The sequence below is a fragment of the Lethenteron reissneri genome, chromosome 65 (assembly GCF_015708825.2).
Source record: "Lethenteron reissneri isolate LAM-NWPU_2019-01 chromosome 65, ASM1570882v1, whole genome shotgun sequence".
NCBI lineage: Eukaryota > Metazoa > Chordata > Hyperoartia > Petromyzontiformes > Petromyzontidae > Lethenteron > Lethenteron reissneri.
Genome location: NC_083843.1, coordinates 13,010,051 through 13,028,736, shown reverse-complemented (window position 1 = coordinate 13,028,736; position 18,686 = coordinate 13,010,051). Strand labels below are relative to the sequence as shown.

The window sequence follows — 18,686 nt, the reverse complement described above, 5'->3', positions numbered from 1 at the left end:
CGAGGCAATTGTCGTCAGTTGGTGCGGTCGATGTCGCGCAATAAGTAAATAATTAGAATAAGAAATGTCACAAATTTGTTAATTAAACTATTTTAAAGTTTACGGATGGGAAAACGGAATAGCCTATTCCCACCGTGGGGCTTAGGGCATGCTGCCTGTCAAATTTTTGTATACATAAACCCCACCGTTCGAGAGCCAAATCCCTCGCAAGTGCGCACGGAGACTTTTATATATTAAAATAAATAAAATACTAACCCTAACCCCTAACTCAAACCTAACCATAACTACCCTAATCCTAGCGATAACCCTAACTCCTCACCCTAACCCTAACCTCTAACCCTAATCCCAGCCCCTAACTCTAACCCTCACCCATACCCATACCCGAACCCTAACCCCTAACCCTAATCCATATGCCTTTAAACGCGTCTCAGCGAGATGAGTTGAATCGTTTATAGCTTGACTCTGTCGAGTAGAGTCGAAGGGCATATGCCACTTGCTTGTGTGACTTGTGGAACCGGGGCGGCATTTTACATTGAAGTCAAAGATAGGTGTGATTGTTTGAAGCACACTGTTTTGGAATGCAGTGCGTTTCACTATTTCAGCACCGATGTTCATCAAATATTCAACGGTGTAAGCGTATGGGACAGCTTGGGATGTCAATGCAGTAGTTTGTTACTTGAAAATGCGTGAAGAAATAAAGAATTTCAGTGTAAATCGGCCGTATAGTTTAGTTTTTTACCAGCGTTTGACGTGTTACGTGTGCCCTCTTGTGGATAAGTGCAGTACCACAAGCGTTCAATTCGTGGTTACGTCTGCTATGTGGTGGACATGTGCAGTACAGGCCAACACAGTATGCCAGCAGTTGCTGCTGTCAGGCGTTACCCGCGCATCCCCCGTAGTTGTGAGTCGCTGCTGTTGCGGCGTCCTGGCGTTTGTCCGAAGCGCGGTTGGCTGCAATGAAGTCGTGAAGACACCGCACAGTGCCACTGCTGCTGTTACCGCGCCAAGGTACTGCAGTTGTACCAACTGACCACACGGTGGCGGTACAGCACCATTTTGGTTAAATTATTTTGCAAGTGTCCACGATGGTTCGGCCATTTAGCGTGTGTACATGTTGGTTAGGTTATTTAGCGTGTGTCCATGTTGGTTAGGTCATTTGGCGAGTTTCCATGTTGGTTAGGTTATTTAGCGAGTGTCCACGTTGGTTAAGTTATTTAGCGAGTGTCCATATTGGTTTGGTTATTTAGTGAGTGTCCATGTTGGTTTGGTTATTTAGCGAGTGTCCATGTTGGTTAGGTTATTTAGCGAGTGTCCATGTTGGTTAGGTTATTTAGCGAGTGTCCATGATGGTGAGGTTATTTAGCGAGTGTCCATGATGGTGAGGTTATTTAGCGAGTGTCCATGTTGGTTAGGTCATTTAGCGAGTGTCCATGTTGGTTAGGTCATTTAGCGAATGTCCATGTTGGTTAGGTCATTTAGCGAGTGTCCTTGTTGGTTAGGTTATTTAGCGAGTGTCCATATTGGTTTGGTTATTTAGTGAGTGTCCATGTTGGTTTGGTTATTTAGCGAGTGTCCATGTTGGTTAGGTTATTTAGCGAGTGTCCATGATGGTGAGGTTACTTAGCGAGTGTCCATGATGGTGAGGTTATTTAGCGAGTGTACATGATGGTCAGGTTATTTAGCGAGTGTCCATGTTTGGAAAGTTATTTAGCGAGTGTCCATGTTGGTTAGGTTATTTAGCGAGTGTCCATGTTGGTTAGGTCATTTAGCGAGTGTCCAGGTTGGTTAGGTCATTTAGCGAATGTCCATGTTGGTTAGGTCATTTAGCGAGTGTCCATGTTGGTTAGGTTATTTAGCGAGTGTCCATGATGGTGAGGTTATTTAGCGAGTGTCCATGATGGTGAGGTTATTTAGCGAGTGTCCATGTTTGGAAAGTTATTTAGCGAGTGTCCATGATGGTCAGGTTATTTAGCGAGTGTCCATGTTGGTTAGGTCATTTAGCGAGTGTCCATGTTGGTTAGGTCATTTAGCGAGTGTCCATGTTGGTTAGGTCATTTAGCGAATGTCCATGTTGGTTAGGTCATTTAGCGAGTGTCCATGTTGGTTAGGTTATTTAGCGAGTGTCCATGATGTTGAGATTATTTAGCGAGTGTCCATGTTGGCTTGGTTATTTAGCGAGTGTTAATGTTGGTTAGGTTATTTAGCGAGTGTCCATGTTGGCTTGGTTATTTAGCGAGTGTCCATGTTTGGAAAGTTATTTAGCGAGTGTCCATGTTGGTTAGGTTATTTAGCGAGTGTCCATGTTGGTTAGGTCATTTAGCGAGTGTCCATGTTGGTTAGGTCATTTAGTGAGTGTCCATATTGGTTAGGTCATTTAGCGAGTGTCCATGTTGGTTAGGTCATTTAGCGAGTGTCCATGTTGGTTAGGTTATTTAGCGAGTGTCCATGATGGTGAGGTTATTTAGCGAGTGTCCATGATGGTGATGTTATTTAGCGAGTGTCCATGATGGTCAGGTTATTTAGCGAGTGTCCATGTTTGCTTGGTTATTTAGCAAGTGTCCATGTTGGCTTGGTTATTTAGCGAGTGTTCATGTTGGTTAGGTTATTTAGCGAGTGTCCATGTTGGCTTGGTTATTTAGCAAGTGTCCAAGATGGCTAGGTTATTTAGCGAGTGTCTTTGATGTTTAGGTTATTTAGCGAGTGTCAATGTTGGTTTGGTTATTAGCGAGTGTCCATGTTGGTTAGTTTAATTGGCGAGTGTCCATGATGGTTAGGTTATTTAATGAGTGTCCATGTTGGCTTGGTTATTTAGCGAGTGTTCATGTTGGTTAGGTTATTTAGCGAGTGTCCATGTTGGCTTGGTTATTTAGCGAGTGTCCATGTTTGAGAAGTTATTTAGCGAGTGTCCATGTTGGTTAGGTTATTTAGCGAGTGTCCATGTTGGTTAGGTCATTTAGCGAGTGTCCATGTTGGTTAGGTCATTTAGCGAGTGTCCATATTGGTTAGGTCATTTAGCGAGTGTCCATGTTGGTTAGGTCATTTAGCGAGTGTCCATGTTGGTTAGGTTATTTAGCGAGTGTCCATGATGGTGAGGTTATTTAGCGAGTGTCCATGATGGTGATGTTATTTAGCGAGTGTCCATGATGGTCAGGTTATTTAGCGAGTGTCCATGTTGGCTTGGTTATTTAGCGAGTGTCCATGTTGGCTTGGTTATTTAGCGAGTGTTCATGTTGGTTAGGTTATTTAGCGAGTGTCCATGTTGGCTTGGTTATTTAGCAAGTGTCCAAGATGGCTAGGTTATTTAGCGAGTGTCTTTGATGTTTAGGTTATTTAGCGAGTGTCAATGTTGGTTTGGTTATTAGCGAGTGTCCATGTTGGTTAGTGTAATTGGCGAGTGTCCATGATGGTTAGGTTATTTAATGAGTGTCCATGTTGGTGTGTATGTTGAACTTCTTTCACACCGTACATAGCCAATCATGCTTATAGGAGGTGCGGGGAGGACAACAAACGAAGCATAAACAGCAGTTTTAAACTAAATTTATTTTCAATCTAGATTAAAAAAATCCGTAGCTCCAGTGACTTCCTAATATCGGAAGAAAAAACATTCCAGACGGCTGCAGAAGTGCATCTGAAAGCATGCAATGCTGAGACTATCTTTATTCGATGACTACCCAAAAGCTGCTGCTAAGATGACCGGAGTTTGCGTGATGGTTTAAGCTCTTTGATGATGTCAGCAAGGTATTGTGGTTAATTTGTGGTAAGTGCTTTGAATGTAATGAGTGCAACCTTTTATGTATGACTTCGGCAACAGGAAGCCAATGCAGTTCGGTGAGCACTGGACAGACATTGGTCGGATTTTCCAGTACCCGTCATGATGCCTGCCAAATAATTTTGTACACGCTGCAGCTTGGTAATGTTTTTGCCAGATGTGCCGGAGAGTAGTGAGTCAAAATAATAGAGCCCTAACCCTATCCCTAAGCCCTAACCACTAACCCTAACACCTTACCATAAGCTTAACCCCTAACTCTAACCCTTAACCCTAACCCTTAACCATAACCCCTAACCCTAACCCCCTGACCCAGACCCTGACCATAACCCTAACCCCTAACTCTAACCGAACCCTAACCCTAAACATTAACCCTTACTCAACCCAAACCATAACCCCTAACTACCCTAACCTTAATGCTAACCCTAACCCCTAACACTAACCCCTAACCCAACCCTAACCCCCAACCCTAACCCCGAACCCTAACCCAACCCTAACCCCAACCTAACCCTAAACCCTAACCAAACCCTAAACCCTAATTCTAACACAACACAACCCAAACCCTAACCTCACCCAAACCAAACCCTAAACCCTAACCCGAAACCCTAACACTAACCTTTAACCCTGAACCTATCTCTAAACCCAACCCTACACCCTAACCCTAAACTCTAATCCATATCCCTAACACTATCCCTTAACCCTAACCTTAACAACTAACCCTAACCTTCACCCCTAACCCTAACACCTCACCCTAACCCCTAACCTAAACCGTAAACCGGTTGCTTATGTTGTATCAGTGCTGCCGCTGATGAGCTGCACTCTCAGAAAGTCAGGCGGCTGACGTGATGCGTAGAACCACTCGCATCTTTGTGTGGAGAGGCGGCTATGTGGAGGCTGTTCCTCTGCTCGGTTATTTTGTCCGATGCAGCAGCTGGAGTTGTGCGTTTGTCCACAATAGTGCATCACGCGACTTGTGTAAAACCTACAGTGCACCTATAGCCACCTCAACCCGACAGCCCTGACTATACTGTATAGCCCTAACCTGAGAGCCGCGACCCGGACCCCTAATTATGGTTATAGGAGTCTCAATTCCATGGCGTCGAAATTCGGCCTCCACGATGTAAAATTCAAACTCCCGAAGTTGGAATTAGGACTCCCGACAGGAGCAGTGGCAGCTGCGGTTGTGCGATTTGTCAGTGAGGCAAAAGCCTCAAGGGAATTCAAACAAATATACTCTTATTATTATTCTTGCTGCTCACAAAGGTCCATCAACAGTCGTGATGTCCGGTGGGGAATATGATCACAAAATCAGAAATTTACTAGATGGAGGTACCGACCTTAAAATTGAACGAGACCCAACCAATGCCTCGAAACTGCCAACAGTTTACGGCTTGCCAAAGACCCACGAACCAACAGTGAGTGCAATCGGCACTGCCACAAATAATGTAGCACCACGCAACCTTTACCTAAACAAAGCGCGACATCGACAGCAGGTCCTCTTAGTTCATTAAGGAGAGAGATGGGAGAGTGGAGGGAGGGGGGGCAGGGGGGGAGAGATGAGTGAATGAGTGAGTGAGTGAGTGAACGAGTGAATGAGTGAGTGAATGAGTGAACGAGTGAATGAGTGAGTGAGCGAGTGAATGAGTCAATTATGAATGGGGTGGGTTGGGGGAGTCCATTACGAATGAGAGTTCATCAACCATCACCAACCATCATCAACCATCATCAACCATCATCATCAATCATCATCAATCATCATCAACCATCATCAACCATCATCAATTATCAACCATCATCGATCATCATCAATCATCATCAATCATCATACACCATCATCAACCATCATCAACCATCATCAATTATCAACCATCATCAATTATCAACCAATCATCAATCATCATCAATCATTATAAACCATCATATACCATCATCAACCATCATCAACCATCATCAATGATCAACCATCATCATCATGAATCATCAACCATTATCAACCATCACCAACCATCATCAACCATCATCATCAACCATCATCAACCATCATCAATAATTAACAACCATCATCGATCATCATCAATCATCATAAACCATCATCAACCATCATCTACCATCATCAATCCTCATCAATCGTCATCAACCGTCATCAACAATCATCAATCGTCATGAACCATCGCCACTGCCTCCACAGCTGCTGCATCTCAGGCAGCGATCCTGCGACAATCCGGTCCTCTTTGCCGCTCCTCTGACCATTTTCCTCAAGGAACATTTTGCATAAAATGGGCATCACGAACATCAACCACCACCACGCGCATTCTACGCCACTCACTCCACATTCCGTTTTTCAGACGTAAACGGGAATGTCGTAAATCGGAAATGGCTTTCCTCCCGGACAGTCATTCCGACTTATACTCCTCACCTAAACATCCACACGCACACATATATAACTTTTAACAATACAAAAATAAAGACAATTAACAACATACATCTTAAGACGATTGCATCATTAATTTAAAACTAAACTAATTAACCTTGCCAGGGAACTCACCAAAACACGCTCGAGTGGCTCGAGAGGTGATGTGGAGGCGTTACTGTTGCACTGTGGGGATAGAGTGGAGAGGGAATCTGATCAACTACAAAGTTATTTTTCACAGACGTCCAGCAGTGGATGGACGATGCAGCCTCCCGCGTGCTCCATTTTGTTCTCATGGTACTTGCCATCTAAAATTTCGTTCACCTACAAATTAAATTTTTGAAATCCATAATTTTGTCATTTCGAGGAATTGCTGCACTCACTTGGACTCTGGCACCCAATATATGACAGCAGCAGTATGAACACAGTGTTAACCAACGAAAAATTACCAAATAATTTATTAAAATTTGCACAAAAGCACCGATAAATTAAAGTGCACACATTTACTCACACGCCAGGTGTACATAGATATATTGTTATTATGATCACGACTATGAAGATTCTAGCTCTACAATAGCTTATACAAGTGTATTGTAATAGCGTCGACTGTTGTTCAGCAACGGCAACTGCGGTGGAAGAGCAGTACACACGCCGATGAGCATATACGCGGGTGTGTTGGCAGGGCAGAGGAACTGGGGCAAGGGTCATCTGGAAGCCCCTGGAACCCACTCGTGCGTTCGAGAAGGGAGGCGCGGCCAGGGCAGAGCCAGGCCGCGCCGGGTAGCATGAAAGCGGCTGAGAGCGCGAGCTCGTGGCTGCCGGTTCTGGGAAGTGGACTCGTCTCGTCGTCGTCGTCTTCATCTTCGACGCCTTTATCGCTGCCATCTCCACGAGATATTGCACCCCTGGACAGTTGCTGGCTGTCCCTGTCGGCACCATCGGTGCAACACGGTCAGGGTGGTGTTAAGGCGAGGCTAGATGACTAGGGAGAGTGCGAAGGCTGACACTACACAAGTACAGCTTGCATCACACAACAAAGACCTGTAAATGCTATTTGCCTTGGCAAAACGTTACTTGATCTTTGGGGGGCAGAAAATAAATACGAAAATAAATTAGGCAATAAGTTAATATGTAGCATCGGGGTAATAGGTTTACTGATGTCATGTGGCAGTCATTGACGAGGTCTCTTGCCAAGCGTTCGTCAGGGACCCCCGCTTGAGGAGAGGTGGTTGATCCTGCGCGGGCGACGAGCCAGCGGTAGGATTTCCACATTCCCATTACGGGAGCCAGCCTCGTCACCACTCCACACGCCTGTGACCAAAGTGCAGCTTCTAAAGCGGTCCGGACCCATGCTCTTGAGGGGCAGCCCCACGCCAAGCACCCTGCTCCAGGTTCTAGTCCAGGTTCGTGAGGTCCTAGTCTGGGTTCATGAGCTCCTATTCCGGGTTCATGTGTTCCTAGTCTGGGTTCGTGAGTTCCTGGGTATTGACACCAACGATGATGTCCACGACGTCCACACCGGTGATGACCACAAGTGCGTGGCTCACGTGGGCTGCCAGCGGAAGCGGTAGCGGCCCTCCGCGGCGGCCCAGGCCACGAGCGCGATGGCGCGCCGGAAGACGAGCGTCCTGGCCGTGCCGTGCTCGCGGACGCTCGCGCGGAACCCGGCCGCCCCCGCTCCCCCTCCCTCGTCGTCTCCCCCGGGCTCCCGGAGCATCGCTCGCGGCGGCGACGTCGTCACAAAGCCCGCGAAGCGGCCGTGCAGCGCGGGGGCAGAGAGGGGAGGGGGGGGGCCACCCCCAACCGCGCGCCTCGCCGCGGCGTCGACGGCGACGTCGGCGGCGTCGCGGTCGGCGGCGCGGGCGTCGCTGCCGCGAAGCCGCCGGCACGAGCGGTCGCTCGCCACCTCGGGGCCGCCCCCCCGTTCGAGGCGGCGGCGTTTGGGCTCCCTGGGAGGAGTGAGGCAGGAGGAGTGCGGAGGAGGAGGAGGGGGGTAGAGGGTGAAGGGGGAAGGAGGGAAGAGGGAGGAGGAGGTGGAGGAGGGGTCGAGCTGCAGGACGCAGCGCGATGCCTCCTCCAGCAGGTCCCTCATGCGGCCCTCGGCACGACTCACGGCCTGGCCACTCAGGCCTTGCTCCGGCTGCCGGGGACACTCAGCCAGCCCTGCCCACTCCTGGGACAGATTCTGTGTGGGGAGGGAGGGAGGTCAATAAGGAGGCAATGTATTTTTGTTGAACTTCTTTTTCACAGTACATAACAAACCACGTTAATCAGAGGCGCGGGCAGTGCACTGCAGAGTGCGGTGGATCAGAGTGTGACACACAGTGTTGCTCCCTGGGGTTTAACTGGGCGCTCCGGTCCACATGAATGGTAACCGCTCATCACGAGTTGGCTGGAAACATCTCAATCTATAAAGAACTGCAAAACTATTGTTGGTAGTGCCGCCTCTTCGTCGGCCGACAAGAGATAAACTGCTTATCCTGAAATACTAATGCGTTGGAGTTTGCATTGTCCTTGTACTGTTCATCTGTTGGTGTTCTTTGCTGGGTCGCATCGGTGACGGAGAGCCACAGGGGAGGCTGGAAGAAGTCACTCCCTGTGAGTGGCTAGCTGAGGTGCCATATGTTGAAGAATTATTGAAGGTGATCCAGAGTCTGAGACCAGAAAAGGCACCGGGCAGAGATGATCTGCAAGCGAATTGCTGAGGAAAGGTGGCGTTTGTACATAGAATGCACTACATGACACCATAACAACAGTACAGACGATAATAACTACAGGGGCATCTCACTCCTCAGTGTGCCAGGAAAGGTCCTAGCAAGGATTATTGAACATTGCCTTGCCAGGCACACTGAGGAGAGGCTTGTAGAGCCCCAATGTGGGTTCAGGAAAGGGCGGTCCTGCACAGATGCCATATTTTCTGTCCGTCTGCTACCGCAGAGGTGTAGGGAATTCCAACAAGACCTACATCTCTGCTTTATTGACCTGGTCAAGGCCTATGATACAATCAGTAGGCCTGGGCTCTGAGTTACTCTTCGTGCTTTCGGAGTCCCTGATTCTCTGCTCACGATCATTAAGGACCTTCATGACGGTGAGCGGGCCCGGATAAAACTACGTGGCCGGGAGCCGGAGCCATTCCCTGTTTACCTTGGTGTGCGACAGGGATGTCCTCTGGCTCCCACATCATTTAACATATATTTCGACCACGTAGTTCGTGAAGCCGTTGATGGCTATACCTGAGGAATTTCCATCTGGTACAGATACAATGGGAGGCTGATCAATGCCCGGGTGTGGTCAAGGGATGGCTCCCTTTTGGTCAACCATGTTACATATGCCGATGATCTGGCAATTGCTGCTCACCCAGAGGAGGGGTTGGAGGCGCTGCTGCTGAACCTAGAGCATGCCACTAAGAGGTGGGGCCTTACCATCAGCCCCACCAAAACCAGGCACCTGCCTTGGTATTTTGTACCATCGGACACTCCACCCCCACAACTTCCAATTGGTGATAGGGAAATTGTGGAGAAAGTGGAGAGTTTTCCATACCTGGCCAGTGTGCTCATGAACGGCTCCGGTTTGACAGGAGAGGTCTCACTCCCAATCAGCCGAGCAGCATTGCCTTTTAATCGGTTGCGTAATGCAGTGTGGAAGCTACTCCACACGAAGCTTAAGGTCTTCTCGGCCAGTCATGCCCTTCCTTCTCTATGCTTGTGAAACGTGGACCCCCCTAATGGAACATCTTCGCTGGTTATAAACATTTAGGCTGGCCTGCCAACGATCCATCCTGGATTTAACCGGGCTGGATTGTATTAAGAGCTCACAAATCCTTGAACGATCTGAACAAAGTCTCATTGGTGAGCTCCTCCGACAGGCAAAGCTGCGTTGGCTGGGTCATGTAGCCTGCATGCCCAGCCACCGAATGCCTAAAGAGCTTTTGTTCGGCTAAAGAGAGGGGGCTAAACAGGCGCGGCATGGGCTAGAGATGAGATGGCGTGGTGTGGTACAAGAGGATGTGGAGCTGAGTGGATTTGCCGATGACCGGTACCAGCGGTGTCAAGATCGGCCTCTGTGGAGGAGGCTCGTGAAGGACGCTACTGGGCAGTTGGAGACAGTCGCCCTCCAACAACAACGGAGGGCGGAAGAGCCGCGCTCACAACAACAAGCAGAGCGCCGGGTGGCTAAAAGACAAGTTGGCACAGTAGGGGGCACAGGTGGTGTATCGACCAGTCGTCTCAGTCAGTCGACCCGTGGCACCTAGGTCTGCTCCGTGACCTCCTGCCGGCGGGCATTCGACACTTCACGTGGCCTCAATGTGCACATAGCCTGGCACAAGTGCCGTGCTGACGCCACCGCCACTTAGTGATGAATGGCGGTTGTTGTTGAGTGTGAGTGAGTGTGAGTGAGTGAGTGCACCTCTCCGTGGCACCTCACCTCCAGCGTGGCGCTCAGTGTCCGTGCGCTCTCTGCCAGCTGGCGGAGTCGCGAGTTCCTGGCACGCAGCCTCCGTGCCTCAGCGTCCCTCCGCTCCAGTGCAGCGCTCAGCTGCACGGGAGCCACGCAGATCCACAGCGCAGAGTTAGAGCCACGCTGAGCCACACCAGAGAGCCACACCACGGAGTCACAGCCAAGGACAGCGTTACCACCCTGGAGTCCTCAGAGCACAATGTATGGGCAGTGGTGGTGGGGAGGCCGCGCCGTGGATAATGTCGCCTGTGACACCATACCATAGCACCAGCAACCCTAGAATTCATTGATGCAGGAGGACTTGATTGGTGAATGGACTCAACGTTATTGCAGGCCAGGGACAAACTCCACTCACCTGGGATTATAAACCTCCATCCGCCTGACGCAAGTCAGCCAGCAAGCGCCTGTACAGAACAGCCAGTCGTGCTAAATATGTGCGACAATGCAGACACACGTACTTAGACGCGACCAGCTGCTCTGAGCCAAGCAGAGGCTGTGATGGTTCCCAGCACGACTTTGGTCTTCGTGGAGAAAACAATTTAAGATTTCTAAATTGTGATTATATTGCATTGTGCAGCGTGTATTTGTGCATGGGTCACATTTTGCGTTTGATGTACGGTCGACCCAGCCTCATATGAGTACCTGTTATGATGTGTAAATCTCACCACTGGGGGAGATAAAGGCGGTCGGGTGTGGTGCTGGCCACCCACCCCCTCGCATGCCATGCCGGTCTTCATCGGCGTTATTACTCACTTACACCACTTGCCCCAACGGTCGTGTGTTACTGCCTACACTGGGGTCTTTGATGTACCGTGTGGGTGTTTGTGATACTTTAAAGATCTTGAAACAGTCCCTATTATCGGTGAGCTCCTCCGCAGGCGCAGGTGGTGTTGGACGGGTCATGCGGCCCGCATGCCCAGCCTAAACGAGCACGGCACAGGCTAGAGTAGAGATGGTTTGATGTTCGAGTGGGTGAGTGAATAGGTGACTGGGTGAGTGAGTGGAACGGGACAGAGAAGAGATGGACAGATGCCGTACAGAAGGATTTGGACTTGCCAATAACTGGTACCAGCGGTGTCAAGATTGGCCTCTTTGGAGGAGGATCTGAAGGACGCTGCAACTGGGCAGTTGGATGCAGTCGCTCTCCAGCAACAACGGAGGATAGGGGAGCAACACTCACAACAACGAGCAGAGCGTGGGGTGGATAAAATACAGCTTGGTGGCACAGTAGGGGGCACAGGTGGTGCATTTGCCAATCATGTCAGTCAGTCAACCCATAACACCTGAGTCTGTCCCGTGGCCTCTTTCCAGCAGTGAGCCTTCCACATTTCACGTGGACCTAAAGTGTACCTAGCCTGGCACAAGCGCCTTGGTGATGTCACTGCCACTTAGTAGCGAATGGCGGCTGTTGTTGTGATGTTGGTGAATTGTGTGTGTGTATTGTACAATAGTCAGGTTATGTTTGAAATGTTTGATTAATTAAACAAAATTTTCAGATTAATACAAACAGCCTTATTAATCTGAAAAGTTCCGTTTTAATCGAGATTAAATTCAGAGAACACAAAGTAGTGGTGCTATTATGATGTCAGAAAGGCGCTTCTCCTGCCAAAAACGGTGCCACGTGGCATTGGATGACGTCACTTTAGGAGCGATGATCGATGGTCGTGCACACAAAGACAAAGATCCCTCGTGTAGCCTTCACAGACTGTTGGGGCAATTGCCGATAGTGAGTGACACCTACGAAGGCTGGCACAGCACACGTGAGGGTGGGTGGCCACCACCGCGCCCGGCCGCCTTTGTCTCCCCGTTGGCGATGTTTACGACGCATTTGAGGCTGAGTCGAACTTGGGAAGGCCCAGGACCGATTGTTCAGACAAATCGCCGCTGTGTTGGTGGCCGTCGTGGCCACAAATTCGGGTCTCCGCCAGGATCATGGCGCAGCGCGTCAGCCCACGGCCCTACCTGCCGGTTTTCCCCAAGCGCCTCTTGCAGCGCCGCCGCCTCCTCCTTCTCGTCTCCGCCCCATGGCGTGGAGTCGAACCCCCGCACCTCCTCACCCTCCTCCTTCTCGTCTCCGCCCCACGGCGTGGAGTCGAACCCCCGCACATCCTCATTCTCTGCGTCTCCCCCCGCCAGCTCCAGCGCGGAGTCCAGGCCCAGGGAGGGCCCCAGCTCCATGACCTGGCCGTCCAGGCCATGGAGCGGCCCCTCTGTACCCAGGCCCAGCCCCACGGCGCCCATCTCCAGCTGCGCCTCCAACTCCGCCATTTCCGCCGGCAGCAGCAGCAGAGGAGGAGTCGGCTCTGGGGGGTGGGGGGGGAGTGCGTTACGCACAGATGCAGACCGTTACCACGTGGCCACATTACCACGTTACCACGTGCATTTAGCGGTCCGCTACCACCACCACGACCACCACTACCACCACCACGACATGGTTTGTCCACCGGGGTGGTGACCGAGTGCCGTCGCCTCACCTGGAGTGGGCAGCAGGGCCGGGAAGCCGCTGGGGGCCCTCATGGCCGTGAGGTTCAAGCCGAGCTCCACGGCAGCGGCGTCCAGCAGAGCGCCCTGCGGCTCGCACAGGAGACACGGAGAGCACCGCACTCAGAGAGCACCACACTCACTCACACCGCACTCACTCAGCCACTCACTCACACAGCCACTCACTCAGCCACTCACTCACACAGCCACTCAATCAGGACCACACTCACACCGCACTCACTCAGCCACTCACTCACACAGCCACTCACTCACACAGCCACTCACTCAGGACCACACTCACACCGCACTCACTCAGCCACTCACTCACACAGCCACTCACTCAGCCACTCACTCACACAGCCACTCACTCAGCACCACACTCACACCGCACTCACTCAGCCACTCACTCAGCCACTCACTCACTCAGCATCACACTCACACAGCCACTCATTCACACAGCACTCACACAGCACCACACTCACACTGCACTCACACAGCCACTCACTCACTCAGCACCACACTCACACCGCACTCACACAGCCACTCACTCACTCAGCACCACACTCACACCGCACTCACACAGCCACTCATTCACACAGCACTCACACAGCACCACACTCACACTGCACTCACACAGCCACTCACTCACTCAGCACCACACTCACACCGCACTCACACAGCCACTCACTCACTCAGCACCACACTCACTCACAGAGCACTCACACAGCCACTCACTCACTCAGCACCACATTCACTCACAGAGCACTCACACAGCCACTCACTCACTCAGCACCACACTCACACCGCACTCACACAGCCACTCACTCAGCACCACACTCACACCACACTCACACAGCCACTCACTCACACAGCCACTCACTAAGCCACTCACACAGCCACTCACTCAGCCACTCACTCACACAGCCACTCACTCAGCCACTCACTCACACAGCCACTCACTCAGCACCACACTCACACGGCACTCACTCAGCCACTCACACAGCCACTCACTCAGCCACTCACTCACTCAGCACCACACTCACACCGCACTCACACAGCCACTCACTCACTCAGCACCACACTCACACCGCACTCACACAGCCACTCACTCAGCACCACACTCACACCGCACTCACACAGCCACTCACTCGCTCAGCACCACACTCACACCGCACTCACACAGCCACTCACTCACACAGCCACTCACTCACACAGCCACTCACTCACTCAGCACCACACTCACTCACAGAGCACTCACACAGCCACTCACTCAGCACCACACTCACACCGCACTCACTCACACCGCACTCACTCAGCCACTCACACAGCCACCCACTCAGCACCACACTCACACCGCACTCACAGACTATTGGGGCAAGTGCTCTTAGCGAGCACCTATGAAGGCCGGCACCACGCCGAGCTGCCTTTGTCTCCAAAGTGACGATGTTTATTAGACACCGACCCAGATACTAATTTGAGGCTGAGTCGACCTAGGGGAGGCCCAGGACCGGCTCAGATCATCGTCACTAGTGGTGTTGGCCATGAGCAGGAATCGAACTCGGTTCGCCAGGTCCATAGCGCAGCGTAGCGCTAACCACTACACGACCACTCCACACCATAACCACCACCACCACTATCACCACCACCACCACCACTATCACCACCACCACCACCACTATCACCACCACCACTATCACCACCACTACCACCACCACCATCACTACCACCACCACTATCACCACTACAACCACCACCACTATCACCACCACTCCAACCACCACCACTACCACCACCACCACTACCACCACCACCACCACTACCACCACTATCACCACCACCACTATCACCACTATCACCACCACTCCAACCACCACCACCACTATCACCACCACTCCAATCACCACCACCACTATCACCACCACTACCACCACCAGCAGCACCACTACCACCACCAGCAGCACCACTACCACCACCACCACTACCACCACCAGCACCACTCCAACCACTACCACCACATCTAACAACCACCAATACCACCTTCACAACCAGCAGCACCACTACGAGGACCACTCAACAGAAAGCTGCACATCATCGACCCCGAGGCCGGGTCTCACCTGGAACTCCGCGGAGTTCTCCGCTCCCCGAGGCCCCAACTCGTGCCACACACTCGAGTTGATGGTCGCCAGGCCTGGAAACATCCAACGTCACCGACATCAACATCAGCAGCACCATCATCATAATTACCGTCGCTATCAACATCAACACCATCAGCACCATCACCAGCACCATCACCAGCACCATCATCAGCACCATCAGCACCATCATCATCACGATCAGCACCATCAGCACCACCATCAGCACCATCAGCACCATCAGCACCATCATCAGCACCATCAGCACCATCACCAGCACCATCACCAGCACCATCATCAGCACCATCATCATCACCATCAGCACCATCATCATCACGATCAGCACCATCATCATCACCATCATCACCATCAGCACCATTAACACCATCAGCACCATGATCATCAGCACCATCATAATGACCGTCGCTATCAACATCATCACCATCGTTTCCATTATCACCACCACCATCATCATCAGCACCTTCACCAGCACCACCATCAACACTACCATCAACACCATTATCACCATCATAATGTGGGACTGAGAGAGTGTGTGACTGACAGAGTGTGTGACTGAGAGAGTGTGTGGCTGAGTGTGTGACTGAGAGAGTGTGTGACTGAGTGTGTGACTGAGAGAGTGTGTGACTGAGTGTATGACTGAGTGAGTGACTGAGTGTGTGACTGAGAGAGTGTGTGACTGAGTGCGTGACTGAGTGTGTGACTGAGTGAGTGACTGACTGAGTGAGTGACTGAGAGAGTGACTGAGTGAGTCTGTGACTGAGAGAATGTGTGACTGAGAGAGTGACTGAGTGTGTGACTGAGTGTGTGACTGAGAGAGTGACTGAGAGAGTGTGTGACTGAGAGAGTGACTGAGAGAGTGTGTGACTGCGTGAGTGTGTGACTGAGTGTGTGACTGAGAGAGTGACTGAGTGTGTGACTGAGTAAGTAACTGAGTGTGTGACTGAGTGTGTGACTGAGTGTGTGACTGAGTGAGTGTGTGACTGAGAGAGTGAGTGACTGAGTGTGTGACTGAGTGTGTGACTGAGAGAGTGACTGAGTGAGTGACTGAGTGTGTGACTGAGAGAGTGACTGAGTGTGTGACTGAGTGAGTGACTGAGTGTGTGACTGAGTGAGTGACTGAGTGTGTGACTGAGTGTGTGACTGAGTGAGTGACTGAGCGTGTGACTGAGTGTATGACTGAGTGTGTAACTGAGTGTGTGACTGAGTGACTGAGTGCGTGACTGAGTATGTAACTGAGTGTGTAACTGAGTGAGTGACTGAGTGTGTGACTGAGTGTGTGACTGAGTGAGTGACTGAGTGTGTGACTGAGTGTGTGACTGAGTGAGTGACTGAGTGTGTGACTGAGTGTGTAACTGAGTGAGTGACTGAGTGTGTGACTGAGTGTGTGACTGAGAGAGTGACTGAGTGTGTGACTGAGTGTGTGACTGAGGGGTGGGGTCTCACCTCGTGCCCCCCGCGTTTCTTCCCCCCACCCGCACCTCGCCCCCTCCTCTCTCCCTCGGCACGTGACCTGCACAGGGGACACCGAATCACCCAGAGGCTCCATGACGACCCTGCGATGTTTCTTGTACATCGGCACCGTCGCGGACAGCCGGAAGCGTGCGTGGCGGTGAGATCGCTCCGGTGGGATCTCACCGGTGAGATCTCCCCGGTGAAATCTCACCGGTGGGATCTCATCGTTGGGATCGCACCGATCCGCCGTGAAGACTTGTGCCTGATAGTCCGGTCCCGCTCATTCCCGCCGACGCTGCTGCTGCTGCTGCTGTGACGACCGCCGCTGTCGGGAATTCTTATCCTCCTCACACTCTTTGGTTCTTTCGGTAAAGTCACGCAGTTGGATACAAAATAAAATGAAACAAGTCGTCACGACGTTTCGGGCGCAACACGAGCGCCCATAATCACGTGGGAACAACCACAGCGAGACACAATTGCTGAAGTGGGCGAGAGGTTACGTGGGTATCAAAGGGGGGGCTCTCTCGCCCACTTGAGCAATTTTGTCTCGCTGTGGTTGTTCCCACCAGGCGACGACTGCTTGTGTTGCGATCGAAACGTCGTGATTTGTTCTCTACCCACGTGACTTTACCGAAAGAACCAATGAGAGTGGATTCCTGCAGTCACGAAAGCTTCAAATCTTATCCGACTGTGGGCCACTCGGCTTCCGCTACCTCATCTGCGGTGACCCGAGCGGTCACGGCCATAAGTGACGTCACGCAATGTTGGACGATTTTTGACCCCCCGCCTCGTCACACGGCGTCACAAAAAGTCAGACCCCCCCTGTGTGTGTGTGTTCACAGGTGGTGAACACACACACACAGGTGGTGAACACACACAGGTACTACACACACAGGTAGTGAACACACATACAAGTAGTGAACACACACACAGGTACTACACACACAGGTACTACACACACAGGTGGTGAACACACACACAGGTGGTGAACACACACACAGGAACTACACACACACAGGTGGTGAACACACACACAGGTGGTGAACACACACACAGGAACTACACACACACAGGTGGTGAACACACACAGGTGGTGAACACACACACAGGAACTACACACACACAGGTGGTGAACACACACAGGTGGTGAACACACACACACAAGTAGTGAATACACACACAGGTAGTGAACACACACACAGGAACTACACACACACAGGTACAACAACAACAACCGCCATTCGCCACTAAGTGGCAGTGACGTCACCACGACGTTTGTGCCAGGCTATGTGCACCTTGAGGCCACGTTAATTGTCGAACGCCCTCAGGTAGGAGGTCACGGGGCAGACCCAGCAGGTGCCACGGGTCGACTGACTGAGATGACCGAGATGAGTGGCTGATGCACCACCTGTGCCCCCTACTGTGCCAACTTGCTGGGCTTTTGCCATCCGGCGCTCCGCTCGTTGTTGTGAGCATCGCTCCTCCGCCCTCTTTTGTTGTTGGAGGGCGACTGCCTCCAACTGCCCAGTAGCGTCCTTCACGAGCCTCCTCCACAGAGGCCGATTTTGACACCGCTGGTACCAGTCATCGGCAAGTCCACTCAGCTCCATGTCCTCCTGTACCACGTCACTCCATCTCTTCTCTAGCCCGTGCTGAGCCCGTTTAGCCCTCTCGATCCGGCCGAACAAAAGCTGTTTGGGCATGCGGTGGCTGGGCATGCGGACTACATGACTCAGCCAACGCAGCCTTGCCTGCGGGAGGAGCTCACCGATGGGACTTTGTCCAGATCTTTCAAGGATTTGTGAGCTCCTCACAATATCCAGCCTGGTTAAACCCAGGATAGATCGTAGGCAGGCCAGCCTAAATATTTCGAACCGGCGAAGGTGTTCCATTTGGAGAGGTCCACGTTTCACAAGCGTAGAGAAGGGAGGGAATGACTGTGGCCGAGAAGACCCGTAGCTTCGTG

General features: G+C 51.5%; 2 protein-coding genes across 2 annotated transcripts in view; one reads left to right on the top strand and one right to left on the bottom strand.

Annotated features, from left to right (window-relative positions):
* Window positions 1-18,686, top strand: part of LOC133359677 (zinc finger protein 271-like) — a 185,557-nt gene that overhangs the window by 17,960 nt on the left and 148,911 nt on the right. The window lies entirely within an intron of this gene.
* On the bottom strand, window positions 6,370-16,841 carry LOC133359478 (uncharacterized). The gene is made up of 6 exons (XM_061577895.1): window positions 16,712-16,841; window positions 15,230-15,303; window positions 13,109-13,202; window positions 12,597-12,937; window positions 10,602-10,712; window positions 6,370-8,361 (listed from the first exon to the last, which is right to left on the bottom strand). Exons 1-6 carry the CDS (start codon window positions 16,839-16,841, stop codon window positions 7,720-7,722), a joined length of 1,392 nt encoding a protein of 463 aa, XP_061433879.1. The 3' UTR covers window positions 6,370-7,719.